Below are 26,660 nucleotides of genomic sequence, written 5' to 3'. Positions count from 1 at the left end.
GCCAAGCTTTCTTCTAGGCCAGTACATCTTTATTAATATATAGTACCAGAAGAATTCTGTTATTTTTTTGTTCTGCGTTGTTCTGGATTTCCAGCATCTGCAGCTGTATTTGGTGGAACAGGGGCCATTTGAAGAGAAAGATTATGCTGGGGATGAAAAAAAGTCTTAACTTGGCTATTCATAGACAGGGGGTGAGTTGGAAACCATGATGAAATTTAGTCAGGATATTGTGGGAGGGCCATAATCAATCTTATTTATGTTATTGATAGGCTGAGAGAGATGACTGACCTTTGCTATGCAGGAGACGAGCCAGAGTCTATAAATGAGTGATCAGATAAGCCAGGATTCGTGAGCCATCACAGTCAAGCTAATGAAGAGCTACAGGACTATGGGACTTGATTGGCCTTGATGAGGCCATGGTTGGGCTGGTGCCAGGGAGTAAATTCAGTGCTATGTGACAGATGCTTTTAATACAATAAAATCCTCAGAAGTAACAGTGCATAAACAACCTAAACACCAGTTTGGGACAAATGGATTTTTTTCTTTTTTGTAAATAATTTTTTTTAATATAGTTGTATTAATTCAATCAGTAATTTATAAGTAAGGGGACTTAAGGATGATAAAGGGATGGATTAAATGAAATCCATTATTAAGCAATAAATGTAAATGCCTTGATCTAAAATAAGTCTCCTAATAAAATCCACTGAAACATTTTAAAAATTGCTAATTGTAGAAGAACATGCAAGGCAGGACATGAAAAATAGGGAACTGGCAGGGAAACAAGATTTAATTAATCTCCTTTGGTGCAGATCGGTTTCATTTTCCCCATTACACTACTGGCGTTTAGGGCAGCAATGATGGTCCTCCATCTCTGGTGGTGTTCCGAGCTTCTTTCATCATGTTAGTAGCTTCCTCTGGGTTTTCACTACTGTCAGTCCTGTAGTAGTGAAACAGGATGGAGACTCAACAATACCATCACATTCAGGTGTAGAAGGAATCTTCATTGCTGTTTCCATAACAATTTTGTTTTACCAGTCAGGGTCATTAGTCCTGAGCTGAACCCCTGAATCTGGGGAACTGGCGGACCACCATTAGTCTGGCCTTTACCCTTTGACCTTTTGGTATGGGAGACCCTACCAAGAGCCAAAGCATAAAGCCCTGATGCCAGCCAACGTACCTCTCCAGGTCACTGAGGCAAGTAACCCTTCAAACACTGTGACAAGGTTGTGGTCGTCTAGGAGGTTTGGAGAAAATGTCCTGTGAGAAATATTTTTTGATTTCCAACAATGGTCAAAATTAAACAGGTCACATCATTCAAAAGAGTTGTTAAGATGTCCCAAACTGGTATCATTTTGGTTCCCATGAGCTTGCTATGTTTAATGTGAGAGTAATATTGCCTTTTTCCAGAGACAAGTCAGCCTGCTCCTGCCTGTCAATCAAGCGGATTGTTTATTCCCGTTGTTGGTGATGGTTGTGGGGGTGGCATCTGCAGTATATTATTTATCACGAAAGGCTTCCACACCCTTGGTCTTGGCAGAGCTTCTCCAAGCCTGTTAACTAAGATCGCTATTTCATCTGACATCAGCCTTGTTTACTAACAGTGATACTGGCATAGTCTAAAGAAAGAGGATCAGGTAGAGTACGGTAGATTGTTTTACCCTTCCATTACTTTAAATAGATTTTCAATTATGCAGAATTTAGGATTGACATTTTTCCAGGTAAAACCTATATGGTACTTACAAGCATCTTTAATAAAATTACAATGATTTTTTTTCCCTAAACCTGTATTTCATGTTTACACTTGTTTAACTGATATGCATCAGGCTTTTCTCATTGTAGTTGCCAAGCTGAACAAGATCTTCCTTTAGGATGATATACAGAGCCATCTTCCTTCATATGAAAAAACCAACCAATATTTAATTTTGCTTTTCCTGTACAGGTTACATAATATATATACTTTTAGAAGTGCATATCCCTAATCTTCTTTAGGTACTGCCACATTTCACTTCAAACGGTTTGACATTTTGGTGGGCACAGGGCTGTTTGGAGGTTTGGTGATGACTCTAGTGAGGTGGAGGTTTAGTCTTCCTGTCATCAGTGTGATATTTGTGGGATTGGTGCTGGGATTTCTGGTGGCAGCAATCATGTTCTTCACTCCACTTTGTAAATCAAAGGACAATAATCAATATAACTTGTGTGCATTCCTGCTTCAAAAGTTCAAAGTAGAGTTCAAAGGAAACTTATTATCAAAGTCAACCATGAACAACACTGAGATTCCTTTTCTTAAGTGCAATCACTGTAAATACAAGAAACACAATAGAAGCAATGAAAGATCGCTTCCAAAAGTGTGAACTACATCCATTGAGCAAAAGAAACCCACAAACTACGCAAATACAAAAAGAGAGATAAATAATAACAATTAATATTGAGAACGTGAGATGAAGAGTCCTTGAAAGTGAGGCAAGATTGGTGGCAATAGTTTAGTGATGGGATGAAGTTGAGTGAAGTTACCTCCTCTGGTTCAAGAGCCCAATGGTTCTTGAACATGATGGTGGGGGTCTTGAGGCTCTTGTATCTTCTTTCTGATGGTGGCAGTGAGAAAGGAGTATGGGAATCCTTAATGATGGATGCTACTTTTCTGTGACAGTTCCCCATGTAGATGTGCTTTACCTGTGATGGACTGGGCTGTATCCATTATTTTTGTAGATTTTCTATATAGGAGCACCGGTGCTTCCATACCGGGCCGTGATACAACCAGTTAATATACCTGTACAACACGCAGCTATAGAAGTTTGACAAAGTTTTAGATGTCATGCCAAATCTACACAAACTTTAAAAAAAGTAGAAGCACAGTCATACTTTCTTCATAATGGCACTTGTGTGCTGGACGCAGGACCGGTCCTCCAATCCTCAGTTGGTTGTCCAACTATAGGAAGGATGTAATAGGATGTAGTTATGCTTGAAAGGGTGCAGAAAAAATGAGTATGTCGTTATGACTGGTGGGTTTCAGTTTTCAGGAGAGGCTGGATAGGCTAGGATTGTGTTCTATGAAGCTGAGGGGTGACCCTATGGAAATTAGTATTCATGAGGGGCATTGATAAGGTGAATGGTCAGAGTTTTTCCCAGGGTACTGGTGTCTAAAAGTAGAGAGTATAGTTTTAAGTTAAGAGGGAAAAAGTTAAAAAGCACCTGAGGGAACAACTCTTTAGTGGGTATATGGGCAATTTTTAAAAGGCATTTAGGCAGGCACAATAATGTGCAGGTTTTAGCAGGATCTAGGCAAATGCAACTAGTTCAGGTAGATAGCTTTTTGGCATGTAAACATTGGTTGGATCTCTAATCAGGTTGTTGTTCTTACAGCCAATCACATCCTCACAATGTTGGTCCAATGTGGCTTGTTGATTGCTGTATTTCATTGTTACGGATGTCATTCCCACAGGAGTGACATCTATTTTAATTAATCTATCATTCGTTTCTGGTGTAAACCATAATTGGTCAAAAAGAAAAGAGTCAAAAGAGATATGAAAACAGAGGATTCATGAGATCACATTTGTGAATGCAGAAATCAAGAGGAGCGATTAGATTGTAACGAGAGCAATGTAAGGATTAATAAGAGCATACTAAAGTGAACGAAGTGCCTCTCGAGATCAAGATGCACAAAAAAAAGTGGGATAAAGAGAGAAATAAAGAGAAAAAGAAGCTCGGGTGGGAGAGAAGCAAGGATCGAAGCAAATCCAGAGAGAAAAGCCAAAAAAAGCAGAAGGAAGTTGGCTACCACTATGAGAACTACTTCCTGCCGTCTCAGGATCAACTCCTACAACCACCATGCAGGAGACCGCAGAACGAGATAGTTTCACAGGTCTCACCTGCCAAGCAGAGTGATCCCTGTTGTCAGGAGAGACATTATCCCAAAAGAGTAATAAATTCTCTACATTCATTCCATCTTCAAGCCTAAATGAGACTATTTAAAAAATGACTATGATGTGAATGTCTGTACAGTAGTTATTTATATAGTATAATAGTACATTGTGTATATAGGTTAGATACATTCTATATTAATATTAAGTTGGAGTTTTTATTTAAGCAGGAAGAAGTGTTGTTTATTTAATATTTCAAAATATTTAAGCAATCTTGTGTGTGTATATGTGTGTGGGCGTATATATATGTGTGTGTGTATGTATATATAAAATTCTTGTTCGTTTAAATAATTAACTATGGGTTAAATATAGAATATATTATATTCTATGTAATAGAATTGCATACGTAATGTATGTAATTGCATACGTCATTACACTACCAAGTGATATGTGTGTGCCTCGCTTAAAGTAAACGCAAAGTTAGACCTGCATTTTGACTACCGTGTCTTCCTTTGAATTTCATGTTTTGAACTTATAAAACATAACAGACGAGTTGGGCTGAAAGGCCTGTATCCCTGGTGTATAACTCTGACTCTACGATTAGTTGGTTAATTTGATTGTATCCACTTTCTTTCAAGTTCTGGTAATATTTTCACTTTAGAAAAGCCAATCACTCATGGGGCGGTACTTTTCATGTGTCTTAAGTATGAACTTTCATGTCTTCCCTGTCAATTTAGCTGGGATTCAGTTGCCGATGCAAGTGTTGGGCTAAGGGAATATATGACCAGGAGGTGGGGTTGCTTTCAAAAGTCCTGGCATTCTGTGAGATTTGCTACTTGCTTCTGCCAAGCTTGTATTTCTTCTTGCATAAAGATGACATTCAGCCCATTGACTCTGTGCTGGCTCTGAGGATTCCCATCAATCCCATTCTCCATTTTTTCTCTGTAATGTATTTTCTCCCCATGCCCTCTTACACAAGGGGTAATTTGCAGTAATCCCGTATTGTACTAATTCACATACCTTTGGGATGTGGAAAGCAACTGAAGCACCTGGAGAACCCATGCAAGCATGGGAGGAATGTACAAACAACACGCAGCATTTCCTGAGATCAGAACTGTAACTGCCCACATTCCTAGCTATTGAACAGTTAGTCACAATGTTCCTAGATGCTTTCTGGTACCTATTCTCTCTTTGATAATATGATATTTGAATGCAGGACAAAGAATGGAGTAACTTTTCAATCACCAGAATAGAAAATTCTTCACTGAGACCTGATGAGTCTCATATAGGCAGTAATAACCAGAATATTTAATTGCATGCAATTTCATGGACAGGAAATGAAATAAAGATGAAAAATATGATTTGGACAAAGACAATAAAGAATCAAAATTAGTTTGTTTTTTTTAAATCTTCAATTTATGGAAGAGTTCATTAAATTAAAATTGTAATGAACCAAAAATCATTGTCAGCATGCCAATATATGCCAAGTCTTATATTATTTATGAAGAAAAATTAGCTTCCAGATAATTGTATCAGCCCTACTCTGCTTTCCAGCATGTAGATCCACTTGATTGGTACTGGAGCTTCTCACTTTTCATAGGATTTAACACTAAGTTTCTCAGCAGTGTTCAGAGCTAATCAAAGACCGGATAATTTGATGACATGTTCTAGATTTCATTAACTACACACTGGATTGGCTGACTGGTGGGAGGCAAACAATGGGAATTATGGGCCTTTTCTGGTTGGTTGCCAGTGACTCGTGCTATTCCACAGGGGTCAGTGTTGAGACCTCTTCTTATCACGTTATATGTCAATGATTTCGATGATGGGTTTGTGGCCAAGTTTGCAGATGATACAAAGATAGGTGGAGGGGCCGGTAGTGTTGATGACGTAGGGATTCTGCAGAAGGACTTGGACAGGTCAGAAGAATGGGCAGTTGAAATACAGTGTAGAGAAATGTGTTTGGTCATGCAATTTGATAGAAGGATAATGGTGTAGGCTATTTTCTAAGCGGTGAGAAAATTCAGAAATCAGAGGTGTAAAGCGACTTGGTAGTCCTTTGTGCAGGATTCCATAAAGGTTAACTTGCTGGTTGAGTCAGTTGTAAGGAAGGAAAATGCAATGTTAGCATTCATTTCAAGTATAAAAGCAAGGATATAATATGGAGACTTTATAAAGCATTTGTCAGACTACACTAGGAGTACTTTGAGCAGTTTTGGGCTCCTTATCGAAGAAAGGTTGTGCTGGCATTGGAGAGGGTCCAGAGGAAGTTCATGAGAATGATCCTGGGAATGAAAGGGTTAACATATGAACAGTGCTTGATGGCTCTGGGCTTGTATTCACTGGAGTTTAGAAGAATGATGGGTTCTCATTGATACTTACTGAATGTTGAATGGCTTAGAAAGAGTGGATGTGGAGAAGATGTTTCCTATAGTGGAGGAGTCTAGGAATAGAGAGAACAGCCTCAGAAAAGAAAGATGTCCCTTTAGGACAGAGATGAGGAATTTCATTAGCTAGAGAGTGGTGAATCTGTGGAATTCATTGCCACAGATGGCTGTGGTGCCAAGTCATTGAATATATTTAAAGTGCAGGTTGATAGGTTCTCGATTAGCAATGACATTAATAGTGATGTGCAGAAGGTAGGGGGAAGTGTCTGAGGAGGATAATAAATCGGCTATGATGGATTGGGGGAGCAGACTTGATGAACTGAATGGTCAAATTCTGTTCCCGTGTCTTACGGTTTTAGATAAAATTATAAGAGGCATAGGTAGTGTGGATGGTCCGAGTCTTCCTTCCCCAGGGTAGAAATGTCATATACTAGAGAACATAGGTTTAAGAACATAAGAACATAAGAGATAGGAGCAGGAGTAGGCCAATCGGCCCCTCAAGCCTGCTCCGCCATTCAACAAGATCATGGCTGATCCAATCCAATCTGATCCAATCCAATCAATCCAATCCAATCCAATCCAAGTTTAAGGTAAGAAAGCGAGAGAAGTTTAGAAGAATTATGAAACAAGTTCTATTTTACTCAGAGACTAGCAACTGCTTGGAAAGTGCTGGCTTTTCCTGTGCTATGCTGTTCCATGTGTTATGAAATGGGTTCTGGACATAACTGACATGTTAGTGGAGTAAACGTAATTTCTTAATTTATCCAGCTGCAAAATGGATGATTCCTGACTGCTGACGACATAGGGCTGAACCATTTTAACTGGTACAAAGCCGAAGTCAGGGGGGATGTCAACTCTTCACAGATGCTCTGCTTTAACCTGAGTGGTTGTCTGCACTCATTGACTATGAATGTACAAAGTGAATAAATGCAAGTGGCATCAAAGTGTGCCGGTTTTTAATGCCCCCTTCATGCACTGTGCCAAAGTATACATCAAATTTTGCAATATGCTGATGTGCACCCAAAGGATCCACAGTTAGCAATGTATACAGGTGAAATTCCTTGGCATTGTCCATAAAACACTTTATTTGTTTCTCTACAATTTACTTCCCCACTCTTCTGAAGAAGTTATCATATAGTAAGCCCCATGCTATGGATTCTAAGCAGACTTTGTCTTTTGCAGGGTAACCGTTCTTCATGTAGCCCTGTGGCTAGTAAGTGTCATTTGACTCATTGAAACTGAATGACATAAAGGGATTTATTCTCAGTGGGAACACTACATAGAAGAAGATGGTTTCTCCCAAACCCAACAAGATCTTTACGTCTCCCCTTGCCGCTGTGGTTAATAACCCTGCCCACCTCTGCTGGCTGGGAATTAGTGTTGGGAAATGCTTAGGGAGATGATTGCACTTCCAGCTGTTTTTTTTTGCCGTCCTTAGCACCACGATCCCACCTCCATCCCTATTGCTCTCACATGAAAACTTGTGCTTTTAATCAGAGCTTGGTCTTGAGCTCATTTAATTTTCACATGTGTGCATTGTTCAGTGAATGTTTTAGATGTTGAATTTCCATTTTACCAAGATATTTAGGTTGTCCTTAACAGTGCTAGTGGGAATTGAACTGATCGACTAATTCAGAGCAGACAAAGGAACAAAACATTTTTTGTATGAACTGCATTTCTATCACAGAGAAATGTGATTACAGTACCTGGCTTTATTTATAGAACTAGAAGAGATATAATGATAGTAGACCATTTTCAAAGATGTGAGCAGTCACTTTGCAGCACAGACAGGACCCTAACCATTGCTGTCATCTGGGATAAAATTGACATGGAACAAATATGACAAATATAGGTATCTCCTCTGTGTCTAGCTCTGGTACTTTGTAAAAAAAAATTGTAAATCAGATTAATTTTTTTCCAGTGTAAAGGTTAATTTACCTCTAGCTCCCAAGTGGCCCTGTAAGCGCAAGTATGTGTGACGCAGATCTTCTAACTATGCTACGCCTTGTATTCAGTGAATTACATGCGGATTGTTCTTTTCCTTATTTAAACCCTACAAAGTTAACCCAGTGTTGACAGCTTAAATAATGGTTTAATCAGACCTGAGATGAAAAAATGGCACCCATCCAGAGTGTGTCAATGAAATACCTAATTATATAAGTGGTCCATGTAGGCGATCATTTATCTAGGGTTGTAAAAGTGACTGTTGACCAGATTAGACAAAACCAAAATTTTGCTTTAAGTACATAATACCTGATTACAGAATAGAAATTCATCTGGGTTCATCCTGAAAAATTGAATAGTTAGGTTTAGAATGTGCTCTTCAATTGAATTAACATTAAGGTACAGTACTCTTGTACTTTGAACTGTATTTTAAATGTGACTGAAATGTGTTTAAACTTGCATAAGCTTCTTAGGTACTAAGAAATAATTTCACAGGTACTCTGCCCAGATTATAAACCAGAACAAGTAAGTTCTAAAGCAACTTGGTAGGAGTTTTGTTAGGTCATGACACACAATATGAGGACAATATACTGAAGATAGGTGTATCTCTTAGTCCATAATTGGAGTGACATGTTTAAACTAAGAATTCCATGGAAAAGACAAAAATTCAATTCCTGGGGTGACTAAAGGTTACAAGGGCAAGATAGAAGGCACATTAACTCAAAAATCTAACAATCTCAGAGTAAAAATAAAACAACTTATTTTGATAAGAAGAAGCTCCACAGTCATTTATTTTGAGAGGACTAGAATATAAAAATGCGAACATGAAGTTGAGGCATTATAAAGTATTAGTCAGACCACCTTGGAACGTTATGAGCAGTTTTAGTCCCCTTATCTAAGAAAAAATGTGCTGGTATTGGATTGGGTCCAGAGGAAGTTTACAAGAATAATCTTCTTGTTAATGAGGAGGTTTACAGGAATGAAAGGGTTAACATATGAAGAGTGTTTGATGGTTCTGGAGTTTAGAAGAATGAGAAGAGATCTCATTGAATTCTATCTAATACTGAAAGGCCTAGATAGAGTGGATGTGGAAAGGATGTTTCCTATATTGGAGAGTCTAGGGCCAGAGGGCACAGCCTCATAATAGAGGGACATCCATTTAAAACAGGGATGAGGAAAAATTTCTTTAGCCAGAACGTGGTGAATCTGTGGAATTCATTGCCACAGATGGCTTTGCAGGCCAAGGCATTGCGTATATTTATGATGGAGGTTGATATGTTCTTGATTAATCAGTGCATCAAAGATTTAAGGGAGAAAGCTGGAGAATGCGGTTGAGAGGGATAATAAGTCAGCCATGATGGAATGGTAGAGCAGACTCAATGGGCTGAATGGCCTAGTTCTGCTCCTACAGTTTCTCTTACGGTCTTGTGGAAAATAATCCCTGAATTAGGTACATAGTGAAAATTACCTACTTACTAAGTAGGCTAGGTATTGAAAACAGAACATGAGATGTGTCACAAACACGAGAAAATCTGCAGGTGCTGGAAATCCAAAGCAACACATACAAAATGCTGGAGGAAGTCAGCAGGTCAGGTAGCATCTATGGAAAAGAGTAAACAACCAATATTTCAGGCTAAGACCCCTCAGGACTAAATGAGATATTTGGTCCTGATGACATATATGAGATACCCACCTTCTTTAGCTGGGCCACAGAATATAAGAGTAGAGAGGTTGTGGTACATCATCAAATCCTGGTTTGGCTACAGTTGGAGTATTGTGTGCATTTCTGGTCACCGCACTGTAGGAAGTATGTGATTGTACCAGTAAGAGTGCAAAGGATATTAATTTAGATATCCCAAAATGGGACATCACAGTTATGCGGAGAAACTTCTTAAGTTAGTTTTATTTTCCTTGGAGCAGATGCGGCTGAATAGAGACTGGTAATGAAGAAAAAGAATCCAAGAAGGACCTAAATAAGATAAATAGTAGGAAACTTTAACCCATACTATTGTATGCTCTAAAATTAAGAAGCACAGTTATAGGGTAATTTGGGGGGAATCTGAGTAAGTACACTTCAGCCCAAAAGATGGCTGAATCTGGAAAACACTGCCTGAGAGAGTTGTGCAGGCATCTACTCTTATGTAATTTAAGAACTTTCTAGACATGCACTTGAATCACCAAGCCATAAACCAACTGATGGTAATTGGGATTTGTATAGATAGGTAAAAGATGGTCAGCTTTGGTACATGAGCTGAAGGGCCTATTTTTCGTGCTAGAGGACTTTATGAGCCTAATGTTGAGGCTCTAGGAATTAGTGATATTGCAATAATTCTTACTTAATATCTTTTGGGGGCAAAAAGTGTATCCTATTGTAATAGAGACTTGAGAATTTTTATATAAGTGCATTGATGTTTATTTCCTTGGATATGGCCATTTTTCATGATATCTCTGATTGATTTAAGAAGCTGAAGTCACTACATTGAACAGCTGAAATCATTCTGATCAAAATACTCCCAGTGCTGCTGGATAAGGGCCATAGACCGTAAGACTATAAAACAGAGAGGCAGATTTAGGTCAGAATTACGCCATTCAGCTCATTGAGACTGTTCCACCATTCCATCATGGCTGATTTATTATCCCTTTCAACTTTATCCTTCTGCTTTTCCCCTTTGATGCCCTTACCAATCAAGAACCTATCAACCTCTGCTTTAAATATACATCATGACCCAAAATATACTCTCCACAGCCATCTGTGATCATTCATAGGCTCGCCATGCTCTGTCTAAAGAAATTCCTTCTCACCTGTGTTCTAAAGGGACATCCTTGTATTCTAGGTCTGTGTCCTCTGGTCCTAAACTCTCTTGTTATTGGAAATATCCTCTGCATGTCCCCTCTATCTAGGCTTTAAATATTTAGTAGGCTTCAACAAGATACCACTCATTTTTCGAAACTCCAGTGAGTACAGACCCAGGGCTATCAAACAGTCCTCATATGTTAAACCTTTCATTTGCAGGATAATTCTTAGAAACCTCCTCTGGGCCCTCCCCAATGCCAGCACATTCTTTCTTAGTTAAAGGGGCTGAATCTGCACACAATACTTCAAATGTGGTCTGACCAATGCCTTCTAAAGTCTCTGCATAACATCCTTGCTTTGAGACTTGTATGGACGTGATGATTAAAGAATCGCTATATATTTCCAAGTCAGATATTATTTATTCCATGTGCTACCCTTGTCCTTCTTACTGTAGTTATAGTAGTTGAGAGTTTGAGAGATGCTCACAGGGTAGCTAAAATAAAAGCTAGATAGTGTTCACTCTGCTACCTTGATATGTCAGTGGTGTTGGATATGGTGTGTAACCAAACCAAACAACTGGCTTGTTTTGGATGGAGTTGAGCTTCTTGAGTGTTACTGGAGTTGTGCCTACTCAGGAAAGTGAGGGAGGTATTTGACTGCAGTCCTGACTTGTACATTTTGTTTACACAGTGGGTGGTATTCATGTGAAATGTGCTATTAGAGGAAGTGGTACATAACAAATTGTAAAATGGCTTGGAAAGGATTGAGAAGGTTAAGGGCCAAATGCAGGCCAATGGAGCCAACTTGAATGAGCACCCTAGTTGGCAGGGACAGTTGGGTCAATGACCTATTTCCGTGCTGTATGACCACACTGTAAATGGGTGGCAAGGCTTTTGGGTGTCAGAGGACACCTGGCCTCTGAAAACTGTGCTGCAAACATGTGTTATTTGTAGCAAATGTGAAATGAACTGTTGAATACAATGGAGACTTCCACTGGATTTGTCATTTTTTTTAAAAAAAACAATTACCTTGAGCTTTTAATGTAGTTTCAATGTTTGATTTTTTTTTTCAAATTTGGATCAAAAGTTTATATTTCAACACAGATTACATACGAGGGGTGACTGATAAGTTCATGGCCTAAGTTTAAGGAGTCAGTTTTAGAAAACCTAGCACATTTATTTTTCACCCTCCCCATGTCTTCATGGACCTCCTTGGGTGATAAGCCTTTGAGACCAAGATAGCGGATGACTGCATGAATGTTATCCATTTTCTCAGACAGTGCTTACTTGCAATTTTTAATTATCTGAAACAGAAATACCACAAAAGTTATTAACTTCAACCTTTCTGCATAATCACTCAAAGAGCTGAACTGCATGTGCATGTAATGAGAGCTGTATAACTCATCTCCTTCTATCTTAGGCCACAAACTTATCAATCACCCCTGCTGTGGACCACTTCCTGGAGGTTCAAGATGCCGACTTCTACAAAGAAGGGATCTGTATGCTCTACTACTGCTGGACTAAGTGTGTAAATGTAGAAGGGGACTATGTTGAAAAATAAATGTGCTAGGTTTTCTAAAACTGACTCCTTCTACCTTAGGCCACAAACTTATCAATCACCCCTCATATAAGGATAAAGACAACAGCTGGTGTCAACATTCCCTAGAAATTTTTTACAGCTCTGCGGACCAACCATTGCTCTGAGCAGGAAATTTTTACATGGCCCGAAAATCACACGGCATGTTAAATGTTTTTGTGTAATATGTATATTACAGCAGTGGCATTCAGTGGACTGGCTGTTGATTAGCAATGAGCTATGCACTTCCATTCTGTGTTTATTGTTACAATTTGTAACAGTGTTGCAACTTGAAACGCTGACAATGTAAATACATTGAAACTCTAAAAAGTTTAAAAGTAAAGGTTGTGGTATGTTCATTACTTAGAAAATTTATGGATTACATTCATTAATCATAATTATATTAGCATAAATTTCAGAATTATATTAACATTATATAAAATAAAATTCAAGCTGTGCAGCAACAAAGGCTATGGAATCATTTCCGTCACTGTGTGGGGGTGCACCTGTGCAGTTTAGAGGGAACAGTGGCTGGTGTTAAGTGATATCAAGTTTAAAAATTATGACATTACTGTGCTTGGACTTTCTCTGACCTTGGGACATATAATATCCAATGAAGATTGACAAAATAGCAGACTTAAATTCTGCACTTGGCTTGGAGGAGAACCTCTTTTGACATTAGTATTATAACATGTGTGGCTGATGTACCATGTAATCAACAGGTATCCGTACACAGAGTATGTTGTTGTCTTACTGGTACTGTGCAGACTGCTGCACCTCTTGCTCTCTTCCACTCACTTTCATGACCATTTTTCCCCTCTTTTTATCTGAAAGCATTTTGTTTACTACCAGCTTTCTTCAGTATCTTACAATATCGGCATATTTCATTTACAAATGAGATCAAACCATCACATTTCATGATCTGCTAAAGATCTTTGACCTGAAGTGATTCTCTTTCCACCATTGTTGTCTAACCCCTGAGTGTTTGCTGCATTTTCTGCTTGTATTGCAGATTTACCGCATCATGCCTCTTTTGCTGATACGTCATTTGGCTTTTGAGGCCTCCCTTAGTCAGTATCGATCATGGATACTGTCCTAATTGTCTAGATATTCCACCATAAGGAATCGATGCAGCGTACTCCCCTGGCGACAGCCATAGCTGCACTCCATGCCAAATCCCCCAGGAGATCATAGAAATGCCATCTTTCAGTTGACCCAAAAATACTTCCTTAAGAGGGAAATTGCAGGCTGCAATCAATCCCAGTTCAGAAGAAGTATATTTAGAAGAAGCGAATCCAGCAATTTTGTAAGCTGTCATTGGTCACTGATGCGATCTTGCCAGAAAGGCTTTTTTGTATGTTATAGAATATAAGGCTCTGAATAATCTAGCTCCTCTGTGTCTATCCACTTACATCCCTAATTGTAATCTTAGATCTACAAATTTTGGTTTGCTTAATGTTCCCAGAACCAAGCATATAAGAACTGGTGATGTGGCCTTTTGCTCTTAAGCACCAAGTATCTTCAATACTCTACCATCAGAGATATGCCAGGCTAGTACTGTGGACCATTTGAAAACACTTCTAAAAACTTACTTTTAAAATTTGGCCTCATATGATTATTTAATGCCTGTTGATGTAGATTAGATTTATGTAATTTGGAATATTCAATTACATTTTATTCTATATAACGTGTGTTACTTATGATTTTTAAATTTGTCTTGTGTTTTATGACCATATTGATTTATCCTTACAATCTATGTAAAGCACTTTGAGCCTGCATCTTAACATATGAAAGATGCTACATAAATAAAGTTACTAATATTTATTATTACTTTGCCACTTGTTCCTGCTTTTAGTGATGTACAAACCATTCTGCTATGAGAACATTGAATTTTCTTGATTCTCTCCACTTGGTTTCTTTTGTAAATGGTTGCAGAAAATCACAAGCGTTTCGTCTTTCTTTCTGAATCAGTCATTTCTGTTGTCTTTATGTGTGCATTGCTTGCGTGATTAACATGTATTTTTGAAAATGTTTCATGAGCAGAATGATTTGCTTATAACCAAAATTTTAAATGGGATAGTCTGAAAGGAGCTTATGTTACTGATCAACTAATGTGCACAAGGCATTCATGCATTTGTTTCACCATTGAAAATAATTGATTGAATTACTTGCTGCAGACTATTATCTTGTATCAAATTATGGTACTATCTCTCAAAGTGATTTACTTTTATTTTGCAAACTGAAAAAAATGTGTATGGGTAGATGGAGAAAAATTTGCCTGTCAATTTTAACTGTGAAGCTTTTTGTTAAAATCATGATCGATTGCAAAATTTGTTCCCATATTTGATTAAGATATTATGAAATTGCCTTGGGACAGTGACTCAGACATGGAAAAAAATATTTTCTAAGATGGCCCTCTAGCCATGAGATTCGATTTACTTGGATGTGGTTGTTGCATCTAGTTCAATCCTCCTGTGGAAAGGTATGGACCTTTCATGTCACTTGTAATTAAACTTTCTGTCATTCTATGATTTAACTCTAGGTGATAGCACTAGGATTACAATTTACAAGTGTTTCAAGTTCCCTTTTTTGTATTTTAGTTTAGCATGGCAAATTCCTTGTAGACAAACTCCTTTGCATTTCATTGCTGTTAAAATTATTTGATTATGTGCTGTCCATTTATTTTTGCTTATCAAACAATTTTAATGTTCCCTTGTTATTTTTGCAGTTGTACAAAAATGATCACTCTTATCATACAAAATTAGTAATTGTGGAAAAAGCTTACCATCCACTTTCCATCTTATTCTGATCACAATGCAGTCAAAAGGTATTCATGTTTGTTTCTAAAGGAAAACTTGAAACATTGTTAGTATTTTGCAACCATTTAAGAAATTCCAACAATTAAAAAATCCAGTAATACAGTCTAACATTGCCCCATTTCCTAGTCCTGTGCAGACAATTTTGACTATTGAAAGTTGTCCCTGCTCTGGTTCTAATCAACCACAACTTGTTTGCTTTGCTTTTCGTCTTTGAGAAGCAGGAAAACTGCTTCCATCTCACTTGCCTGCATGAGTAATACCACATCAAGAATGTTATAGTCATAAATTCAAAAAGATTATTTTGTTTACCCTTATGTTAATATGCGTGTATGTAGACTTTTATTTGAGGAAGATATGTAGCCTTCTTTTGAATCAATGATATAAGTCAATCCACACTGGTGACTGATTCTTTTCACCCCACATGGTATCTGTTTATATCATATCCTACTTCAGAGAATACGCTGAATATATTGAGTCCTGGTGAAGGGACTTGGTTTGAAAAACCAGCTGTTTACTCTTTTCCATAGATGCTGCCTGATCTGCAGAGCCCCTCCAGCATTTTGTGTGTGCTGCTTTGATTCAGTGAAATAGCTTCTATATTTTTATTACTGCAAAACCATTCAAATATATTTGATTGAATCTGAACTACTTGATTTCTGACAAATCTGATTGTTGTTTCTAGGGTCTTTATCCTTTGGGTTTGTTTTCAAACCTGATATTGACCCATGGGGCATTGATAGTTTTCATATCATTTACTTATTAATTAACTAGAATGGGATTTCTGATATGTTGCCAACATTCTGAGACATGATACTTTTAAACTATTGAGTTAGAGTTAGGGTTAGCTAATGATGAAAGCTGAATCATCTGCAGTTCATCATCAGTAAGACAAGGGAGATGGTGATGGACTTTAGGAAGACTTAGCCTGCACTGTTCCTTGTTACTATTGATGGTGAGGACATGGATGTGGTGAGGACCTACAAGTGCCCGGGGTGCCCCTGGATGACAGACCTGAGTGGAGCACCAACATAGAGGCTGTTTACGAGAAGCGCCAGAGTTGCCTCTACTTCCTGAGGAGAATAAGGTTCTTTGGCATATGTAGGCTTCTCTTTCACATGTTCTGCCAATCTGTTGTTACCAGTACAATCTTCTATGCGGTGGTGTGCAGGGGCAATGGGCTCAACCTGGGTGGTGCCAACAGACTCAATAAACTGATCAGAAATGCTAGCTCTGTTATAGGAGTCAAACTAGATACAGGAGGCTGTGGTAGAACAAAGGACCCTCTAGAAAATCCTGGTAATACTGGACAATGTTTCTCAGCCTCTACATGCCACCTTGGCTGAACAGTGGATCACTTTTAGTAATAGACCAAGAGAACTGTGCTGCTCCAAAGAGCACTATATGAGGTCATTCTTACCCTTCGCCATTAGGCTCTATAATGAGTCAACCTATAGCCAGGGAAGTGATGACCCCCTCCTGTTAGACTGTTTGATGTAATTTATTTTTATTCTTTCTTACTTCTCTTCTAATACTTGTATATCTGTGCATTTGTAATGCTGTTGTGACACTGTAAATTTCTTTGTGATCAATAAAGTATCTATTGTTATATCCTTTGTAGTTTCAAATAGCTCTTTTTAAGTGTAAGCTGACCATAATCATAATAGTACCAGCATATCATTTATAAAATTAATACAATGGTTGCAAAATAGAAGTAACACTCCATTGAATATATCTGAGGAAAATTAACTGCAATAAGCATATATTTGGAACACAGCAGGTTATGGAAGTCATGGTTTCTGCCAATGAATCAACTCACAGAAAATGGGTGAGCTCACACCCTGGAATGGATGAAATAGACTTTACTGATTTATTGATGGCTCCAGTTGGACAGAGATGAGGATTAGAAATGGTGGTACGAGTCAATACCAATGTCAGGAGTTGCGTGTCTGCGGGACCGAGAGAGAGAGTGTCAAAAGCTATAATCAATTGGAAATATCATTAACAAGCAACCACCAGCCTTCAGCTAGGTTTATTATTTCATTTCATCATGTTAGAGTACCCCAGTATTTCTTCAGAAGAGACTGAAAGCTGAATATGAGAAAATTAATCCATGTATACCATTCTGTATTTTGACTGATTGGGACTGCAAGTGTTTTAACTCTTCTTATAATGGTACTCCTCTTGTAGGTGGATGGTGTGTTGTGCTTGGCTGACCTTTTGACTAATGAATCAAATCCTGAAGCTACGCGTGCTGAAGCTGCTGCTGTGGTATCACAGATTACATCTCCCCACCTCACCTTCACACAGCGCCTCGGCAGCTTCTTGGAAAACATGGAGGATATAGTAACGGCACTTATCAGTAAGTATCTTTTAGGCATAGATTGATCAAAGGGAAGCTGATCTCAGAGGTCAAATTTTACACTTTATAGTCTTTAGGTGACACAGGACTAAAAACGTCTTTGCTCGCTGAGAAACTTGTAATATATTGTTACCTGGAGCAACAGAAGCTGTTTGGTATTGGCTTCTTTCTCCTTTTTTTCAATCCTGATAAAGGGTCTCAGACCAAAACATTGACTGTTTGTTCCTCTCCATAGATGCTGCCTGTCCTGCTGTGTTCCACCAGTATTTTGTGTGTGTTACTTGGTATTGGACTAGTTGTTGGCACCTTTAGTGGAAACAGATGCCCTACTTAACCACACTTGAGAGAATTCCATCACTGCAGGGGAAGTGAGTGGAATATGGCATCTGAGGCTGGGGTAGTATATTTGGCAGAGAAAGAGAGGACCAGTAATTACAAACCCCATCAGAACCTTCACCTTCAGGAGGGTTGGTGATGACTAGGTAGATGTTAATTGGACCAATAGTGGTTTGAGCATGGTGAAATTTAAATGGGGTTTCATTTGGGGATCAGGGGTTGATTGGGGTTGTGAGGTGAGGGGGTGCCTGGATAAGATATCTCAATGAGAAACTTGATTTCTTCAGGGCATGAAGAGACAACAGAGAGGAGGATGACTTATGAGACTTAGTTAAGTGGGTAGCTGGCCTGGAGTAGCATTCCTAAAGAAGATTTTGTCTTGGCAGTGACTAGCAATAATTGCGTCTAGAATTGCATGAATTTATTTTGCTAGTATCATTTAAAAACAAAAACTATGTCAATCACTCTAGGCAATGGTATTCAGTGCTGAGAACTTGTTCCCAATAAAGTTCAAGTAGTACGAATTTGTTTTAGAAACGTATGCACTTTTTCAAAGTTCATGACTATTTAATGGTGCTAAAGCTTTGTCGGTTCTTGGCCTTTACTTGTTTTCAATGTGATTTCCAACAGTCACGTTTGATGCAATTTGGGTATTTTCAGAGTTCTAAGCATAACAATGGGCTAAATAATTAACAATTAAAATAACTATTTTATTTTATTTATTTTAACTACTTCACCAGTAATGAGGAATTTATATAAGTGGAGACTTTTAAAAACAGCAGAATCTTATTTAGATTATGGAGTATTACAATAAGTGTTAAAAGGTTGGTCCTCACCACATAAAAGATTGTTTTATCTGATGCCATGTTTCTATATCCCTTCATAAATATTTTATGCCAAGTCTTCCCATCTCCTTTGATAACCACATATTTGTCATCTTGGTGAATGGGCCTTGGTGCACTCTTCACCTACAGTCTCAGCTCAAATTCAACAGTATGATTTAGAGTCCCATTCAGAACATTTGACGGGGGTGCCCTGATATTGAATAAATATAAATACCTTGTCCAGCTCATTGACATTTGTGCAGAAAGTGCTAGCAAGCAAATATGAGGAGGAAAATTCAGTCTGGGATTACTAACATTAAATGTGAACGATATGACACCTAATTAGACTCAAGGGTAAAAAATTAGATAATGTGGTGTTTAAACAAACAAAAAGGTTAGAGTAACTTCTGTCAGTTAGGCTAATGTTGGTGAAAAAGGAATGTAATGTGTAAATGTAATGTGTAAAGCAGTATCTTGAGAAGAATTGATAAATCAACGTGGATTTGTTAAGTGGAGGTAATTTTGTAATTGGTTTATTAACATCACTTGCACTGAGATATAATGGATAAATCTGGTTTTGCAAGCCATCCATGCAGATCATTCCAACACTTAAGTACATTGAATAACAGAATGCAGAAAATATTATTGCAGTTATTGTCATAGAGAAAGTTGACTGCAGGAAAACAAATAAGGTTCAAGACCCATGACAAGATAGGTTGAGAGATCAGAAGTTCATCATGTTTCCGGTAAGATGGCAGCACGCTTAGATGGAGCAGCCTCTCTGGGTCCAAAAAAAGGAATGATTTTTCAGCCTTTATGTCTTTTTTCACAAAAAAAGATGTTTTTGTTATGGTTTCAACACCTTGTGGGACATTGGTAATGTAGAATACTATGAGCTCGATACATTGGTTCATTAGAGAGACTGACGGGGGAGCTGTGCTGCCTTGGTTGTAGTGTGGACAATGCCCTCACCTGTTGTGACTGTTGGGGAAGAAGACAGCAGAGCTGGCTGTGTGCAGCTGGATTCCGTACTAGTTTGGGGGCTGGGCCCTCCCATAGGTACTGCCTCCAGTGTTCGCTTGATGGAAGATGAGCTGGATAGCATTTGTACGGAGACTTGCGTGAGATGAGGAACTACTGCGGGATTGTTCTTGCAGAAACATGGCTCCAGGAGATCCATGCACCTTCAATCGACAGGCCATGCCACTCAGGGGCTTGGGCTATATTATTATTATTTTTGTAACTATGTTTTTCTGCTATCATTTATGTGCTGTGTGAGGAAGAGTGCCAGCAGCGGCAGTGGGTGGGGAGGCGGATTGACACGGGTGCAGACACATTCAGCCCTGAGACACCAGGCAAGGTAATTAGATTCCAAATAATTGGTTTATTGATCATTGCAGGTTGTCTCTCTGGTGCTTCCTGATCCCTCCCTTCTCCCTTCCCCTTTTTCCAACTGTGATTCCCACTCTCAGTCCAGAATAGAGACCCATATCAGAATCAGGTTTATCATCACTCACATATGTCATGATTTTTTTTGGTGGCAGCAGTACAATGCAAAACATAAAATAAGTCCTGTGCAAAAGTCTTAAACTCCCTGGCTGTATATACTGTATGGGCCTAAGACTTTTGAACAGCCCTGTAAGTTTGCACCTTGGCCCCAGAGGAACACTAACGTTTGGATGTATTCATGTGGATGGTTGAATGACAATTAAACTTGATCTTGAACTTGAATCATGTAAGAGGTCATCCAACAGTTTTATAACAGCAGGATAGAGACTATGCTTAACCCAGGTGGTGCATGCTTTAAAGCTTTCATAGCTTCTGGGAGGTGTGAGAAGAGAGAACGAATGGGGTGAGCAGGGTCTTTGATTATGCTGGCTGCTTTTCAAGTTTGAATCTATTGTCAGCTCACTGTACATACATAGAGCCAAATGAAACAGCATTCCTACGGACCATGGTGCACCCAAAATGCATATAACACACACAGCACATAAAGCAAATTATTACCACAAATAATTTAATAAAATATAATTTAAAGTGCATATGAAGTGCACAGTACAGTAAACAGCTCTCTGTCCTGGTGACAAGACCTGGGAGATCACAGCCTGAGGGAAGAAGCTGTTACTTAGTCCTGATGTTTCTCTACTTCTCTCTTGATGCTACTGGATCAAAGAGATTATGGGATGGTTGGTTTGGATCCTCAACAATGCTTTGGAGACTTTATACAGCACTTCCAGTAACCATCACAAACGTGGTGAGGGAGATCCCAGTGATTCTCTCTGCAGTTTTCACTGTCCTCCGTAGGGTCTTGCAGTCTGATGCCTTGCAGCTTCCTGACCACACAATGACGCAGCCAGACAGAAAACTCTCGATGGTGCTCTGAACAGAAAGTTGTTAGAAAGGGACAGGGAGCTATGCATGCTGCAATCTCCTCAGAAACTGTAAATGCTGCTGTGCCTTCGTGACTAATGAAAAGATGTTGTGTGTCCAGGTTACCGACCTACTGTCCATTACACCGCTGGCTTTTAGCGCAGCAATGAAGGTCTTCTTTGGCAGTGTTCAGGGCTTTCATCATAGTGTCAGTGGCATGGCTTTCACTACTGTCAGTCATGCAAGTTCCAAGTGGATGCACAGGAATGCTATCATACTCAGAGGTAGAAGAATTCTTCATTGCTGTTTCCATAACAGTTTGGTTTTACCAGTCAGGGTTGTTAGCCCTGAGCTGAACTCCCCAAACCTGAGGGATAGGAGGAACACTCTTCATCTGGCCTCTACCCTTTGACCTGTTTGGCATGGGTGGCCCTACCAAGAGCCAAAACATAAAGCCCTGACTCCAACCAGCAGAGCTCTCTGGGTCATTGAGGCTCGCAAGCCTCGAAACCACAAGGTTGTGGACCCTTGAAGGGGGCCCAAGTTAGTTCATTCGTTATGTGCACACTAAGAAACTTGGTTCTCTTCACTCTCTTTACAACAGAGCTAATGATATTCAATGGAGAGTGCTGTCCTGAAGCCAACAATCATCTTTGTTGTGTCCACGTTGAAACTCAGGTTGTTCTCACACCATTTGAATAGCCTCTCTGTATGCCGACTCATTATTGCCGATGAGCTCAACTACTGTTACTGTTGTATCATCAGTGAACTTAATGATATAGCTTGAGCTGTATCTGGCAGTGCAGTTGTGTGTCAGCAGCAGGCTGAGTACATAGCCCCAGAGGCATGATGGAGATTGAGATGTTGCTGCCAGCTCGGACTGACTGGGGCCTTTCCATCAAGAAGCCCAGAGAGGGGTGTTGAGTCTCAACAAGGACAGTTTACCCACCAGCCTTGTCCAAGGCAGTAGGAAGTACAGAGAAAGAAAACAGAGGGGAAGCTGGCATCCAGATGGACTGAGCTGTGTCCATAATTTTCTTGCGTTCTTAGGCATAGCGATTGCCATACTGAGCTACATCCATACGGGACATTTTCTACGGTGCATTTGTGAGGCAAAGGGAACATGTCAAAAATCTTTAGCTTTCTGAGAAGATAGAGATAGGTAGTGAGCTTTCCTGTCCATAGTGCCTACTGATGGTGATGCTTGGATCTTGAAGTTTTCAACCATCTCCACTTCAGCACCATTGATGCATGTACTCCACCTCGCACCCTGAAGTCAATGATCAGCTCTTTTGTTTGCTGACATTGAGAGAAAGGATGTCGTTTTGATACTATGCCACTCGGCTATCTATCTCCTTCTTGTACTCTGTCTTGTTGTCGATTGAGATCTGGCCTGCTATAGTTGTGTCATCGGTGAACTGGTAGATTGAGTTAGAGCAGAAGCATGTCACATTGCTACGGGAGGAAAGTAGGAGGCTGGGTACTTGGCGTTGGGGGGGGGGGGGGTAGCAGTGTTGAGGACAGTTATGTCAGAGTTGCCTATCCTTTCTGATTGCAGTCTGTTTGTCAGAAAGTCAAGGATCCAGTTGCTGAGTTGTAAGTCTAGGAGTTTGGTGATTAGTTAGAATCAGTATCAGGATCTGGTTTAATGTCGCTGGCATACAGTATGTCATGAAATTTGTTGATTTATTGTTATGAACCCTTCGGACCAGCAAGGGGCACTAGGTAGCAGCAAGTCTTGATGCACCTGAATGTCATTTATTTTTTATTAGAGTTGTTTAATAACTACTTTTATCATTAAGCTCCCACTGTGTTTTCTATGATGCTCGTTATGTGAATACAGTTTCCTCATGCTTCCCGTTCTTAAGTGATTAGTTTTTGATTTTGACCCCATGTGTTTCTTATGTTTTATGTTCTATTTAAGATTATTCTGGACTGGCACTCATCACCGAGTCCTGTATTTGTGTTGTGTGTGAACTACTGTCATCTGTGCTCAACTCCTGATTAAGTGAGCTCTTAGTTTGATTCTTCCCTGTGTTATTCTCCAGTACCATATTCAAGTTTGCTGATGACACCACTGTTGTGGGCTGTTTCAAAGGTGGTGCTGCATCAGCATGCCGGAGGGAGATTGAAAATTTAGCTGCGTGGTGTCATAACAACAACCGCTCATTCAATGTCAGCAAGACCAAGGAAGTGATTGGAGACTTCAGGAGAGGGAAGTTAGATCCATGAGGGAGTCCTCATTGGAAGATCAGAGGTGCAGAGGGTTAATAACTTTGAATTCCTGAGTATTACTATTTCAGAGAACTGGTCCTGAACCGAGCACATAAACACAATTGTGAAGAAAGCACAGCAGCGCCTTAACTTCCTTAGGCATCTGCAGAGATGCGGCATAACACTAAAAATTTTGACAAACTTCTATAGATGTGTAGTGCAGAGTATATTGACTGGCTGCTTCATGGTCTGGTATGGAAATACCAATGCCCTAGAAAAGAAAATCCTACAAAAGGTAATAGATTCAGTCCAGTACATCATGAGTAAAGCCTCTTCAACCATTGAGCACAACTACATGAAATGCTGTCATAGAAAGAAGCATCCACCCTCAAAGATCCACCCAGGCATGCTCTTTTCTGGCTGCTGCAATCAGATAGTAGGTACAAGAGCCTCAGAACTTGCACAACCAGGTTAAAAGACAGTAACTGCCCCTCAACCATTAGGCTCTTGAACAAAAGGGTATAACTACACTCTTACCCATCTATTGAGATGTCCTCACAACCACTGATTTTGCTTTAAGGGCTCTTTATCTTGTTATTTCATGTTCTCATTATTTATTGCTATTTATTTATATTTACATTTGCACAGCTTGTTGTCTTCTGCACTCTGGTTCTTTCATTGATCTTGTTATGCTTACTATTCCATAGATTTGCTGAGTATGCCCACAGGAAAATGAATCTCAGGTTGTATAGATAGATAGATAGATAGATAGATACTTTATTCATCCCCATGGGGAAATTCAACTTTTTTTTCCAATGTCCCATACACTTGTTGTATCAAAACTAATTACATACAATACTTAACTCAGTAAAAAATATGATATGCATCTAAATCACTATCTCAAAAAGCATTAATAATAGCTTTTAAAAAGTTCTTAAGTCCTGGCGGTTGAATTGTAAAGCCTAATGGCATTGGGGAGTATTGACCTCTTCATCCTGTCTGAGGAGCATTGCATCGATAGTAACCTGTCGCTGAAACTGCTTCTCTGACTCTGGATGGTGCTATGTAGAGGATGTTCAGAGATTTCCATAATTGACCGTAGCCTACTCAGCGCCCTTCGCTCAGCTACCGATGTTAAACTCTCCAGTACTTTGCCCACGACAGAGCCCACCTTCCTTACCAGCTTATTAAGACGTGAGGCGTCCCTCTTCTTAATGCTTCCTCCCCAACACGCCACCACAAAGAAGAGGGCGCTCTCCACAACTGACCTATAGAACATCTTCAGCATCTCACTACAGACATTGAATGACGCCAACCTTCTAAGGAAGTACAGTCGACTCTGTGCCTTCCTGCACAAGGCATCTGTGTTGGCAGTCCAGTCTAGCTTCTCATCTAACTGTACTCCCAGATACTTGTAGGTCTTAACCTGCTCCACACATTCTCCATTAATGATCACTGGCTCCATATGAGGCCTAGATCTCCTAAAGTCCACCACCATCTCCTTGGTCTTGGTGATATTGAGACGCAGGTAGTTTGAGTTGCACCATATCACAAAGTCCTGTATCAGTTTCCTATACTCCTCCTCCTGTCCATTCCTGACACACCCCACTATGGTGACATATAATGATAATAAAATTTACTTTGAACTTTTTGAATAAATCTTCATTGTTAATTTCTACTAATGGGTCCTGAGTTTAGGTCTGCTTGTATGAAGGTAGTTACATTAGTGGCAGCAGTACATTACTGTGGGAAGGGACAGAATGGAATCGCAGTATGAGGACATAACTTCAGGAGCAGGCAGACAATGGGCCTACCCAGTCAGGTTTGTGGATCATAGGTAGGAGATAGAATCAAACAGTGTGGAATAAGGAATTATGAGCTTGGTGACAGTGGATGGGAGTTCTCCAGAGATGATGAGGTCGTTTCCCACCTACAACCGCAACACTTCCCATACTCTTGATCTCCTCAATGACTTTCAATTCTCTGGTGCTGACTGCTTCATTTTCACCATGTATGTTCAGCCTCTATACTCTTCTATCCTCCATCAAGAAGGCCTTAAAGCTCTCCACTTCTTTCTGAACAAATGTGGAAACACTCAGCAGGCCAGGCTGCATCTGTGGAAGGAGAAACAGTACTGATGTTACAAGTTGTTAGAACTGGCATAGAGAGAAACCAAGTTAATTAGAAGTTGCAGGGAGGAAAGAGAACATGCTGGAAATATGCAGCAGGTCAGGCAACAAGCACCTTTCACTGGAGGAACAGAAGGTGCGTGTGTTCTGTATCCATGGAATCCTGGAAGTCAATGGGACAGTGGTTAAGAAGGCATAGGGATACTTCCATTATTCAGACAGGGCTCAGAATAGAAGACCCAGGGAGACCTGCTAACATTGATTAAGGTATCTGTCAGACCTTAAACAGGCTGTACACCTGTGATCATGACAGTGCAGGTAGGATGTGTTGGATCAAGGGAGGGCACAAAGGGAATTCCAAAGATCTCTTTAGTGCTCGAAAATTAAAGCTAAGAGGGAAGATTGATTAGGCCAGAGCATTTTTGAGAGAGGCTGTGGGGGAGGAGCATTGGGGGGCTGAAAGGTGAAAGGATGTCCTTGTTCTAAAGAGATGTCCTTCTATTCTGAAGCTGTGCTGCCTGGTCCTAGAGTCACAAGTATTGGAAACATCCTTTCCATGTCCACTCTATCTCAGCCTTTCAGTATTCAATAGGCTTTAAAGCAATCCCCTGTCATTCTTCTAAACTCTAACGGGTACAGGCCCAGAGCAATCAAAAGCTTCTCATATGTTCATCTTTTCATTCCATAAATGATTCTTGTAAACCACCTCTGGACCCTCTTCAATTACAGCACACCTTTTCTTAGAGAAGGGCCCAAAACTGCTCACAAATACTCCAGATGTTCTCTGACCAATGCCTTATAAAGTCTCAGCATTACTTCTTGCTTTTATATTCTAGTCCTGTTGAAATGAAAACTATCATTGCACTTGCCTTCCTTACTGTAATACAACCTGAAAGTTAACCTTTAGGCATTCCCAAGTCCCTTTGTACCTCTGATTTCTGAATTTATTCCCCATTTAGAAAATAGTCTATGCCAATTGTGGACTAGTTATGGACACAATGCCAACCCCTGTGGAATACCACTAGACACCAGCAGCAAACTAGAAAGGACAC

At 39.6% G+C, this 26,660-nt stretch overlaps 1 protein-coding gene across 1 annotated transcript in view; it reads left to right on the top strand.

Moving 5' to 3' along the window:
- Nucleotides 1–26,660, top strand: part of LOC140729577 (protein inscuteable homolog) — a 405,000-nt gene that overhangs the window by 307,482 nt on the left and 70,858 nt on the right. The window contains exon 9 of the mRNA XM_073049495.1: nucleotides 17,564–17,735. Within this exon, the coding sequence (XP_072905596.1) occupies nucleotides 17,564–17,735 (172 nt within the window). The remainder of the gene's footprint in view (nucleotides 1–17,563; nucleotides 17,736–26,660) is intronic.

The sequence above is a fragment of the Hemitrygon akajei genome, chromosome 6, assembly GCF_048418815.1.
Source record: "Hemitrygon akajei chromosome 6, sHemAka1.3, whole genome shotgun sequence".
NCBI lineage: Eukaryota > Metazoa > Chordata > Chondrichthyes > Myliobatiformes > Dasyatidae > Hemitrygon > Hemitrygon akajei.
The sequence above is the reverse complement of the archived record's forward strand: the minus strand, read 5'-3'. Positions and strand labels throughout refer to the sequence as shown.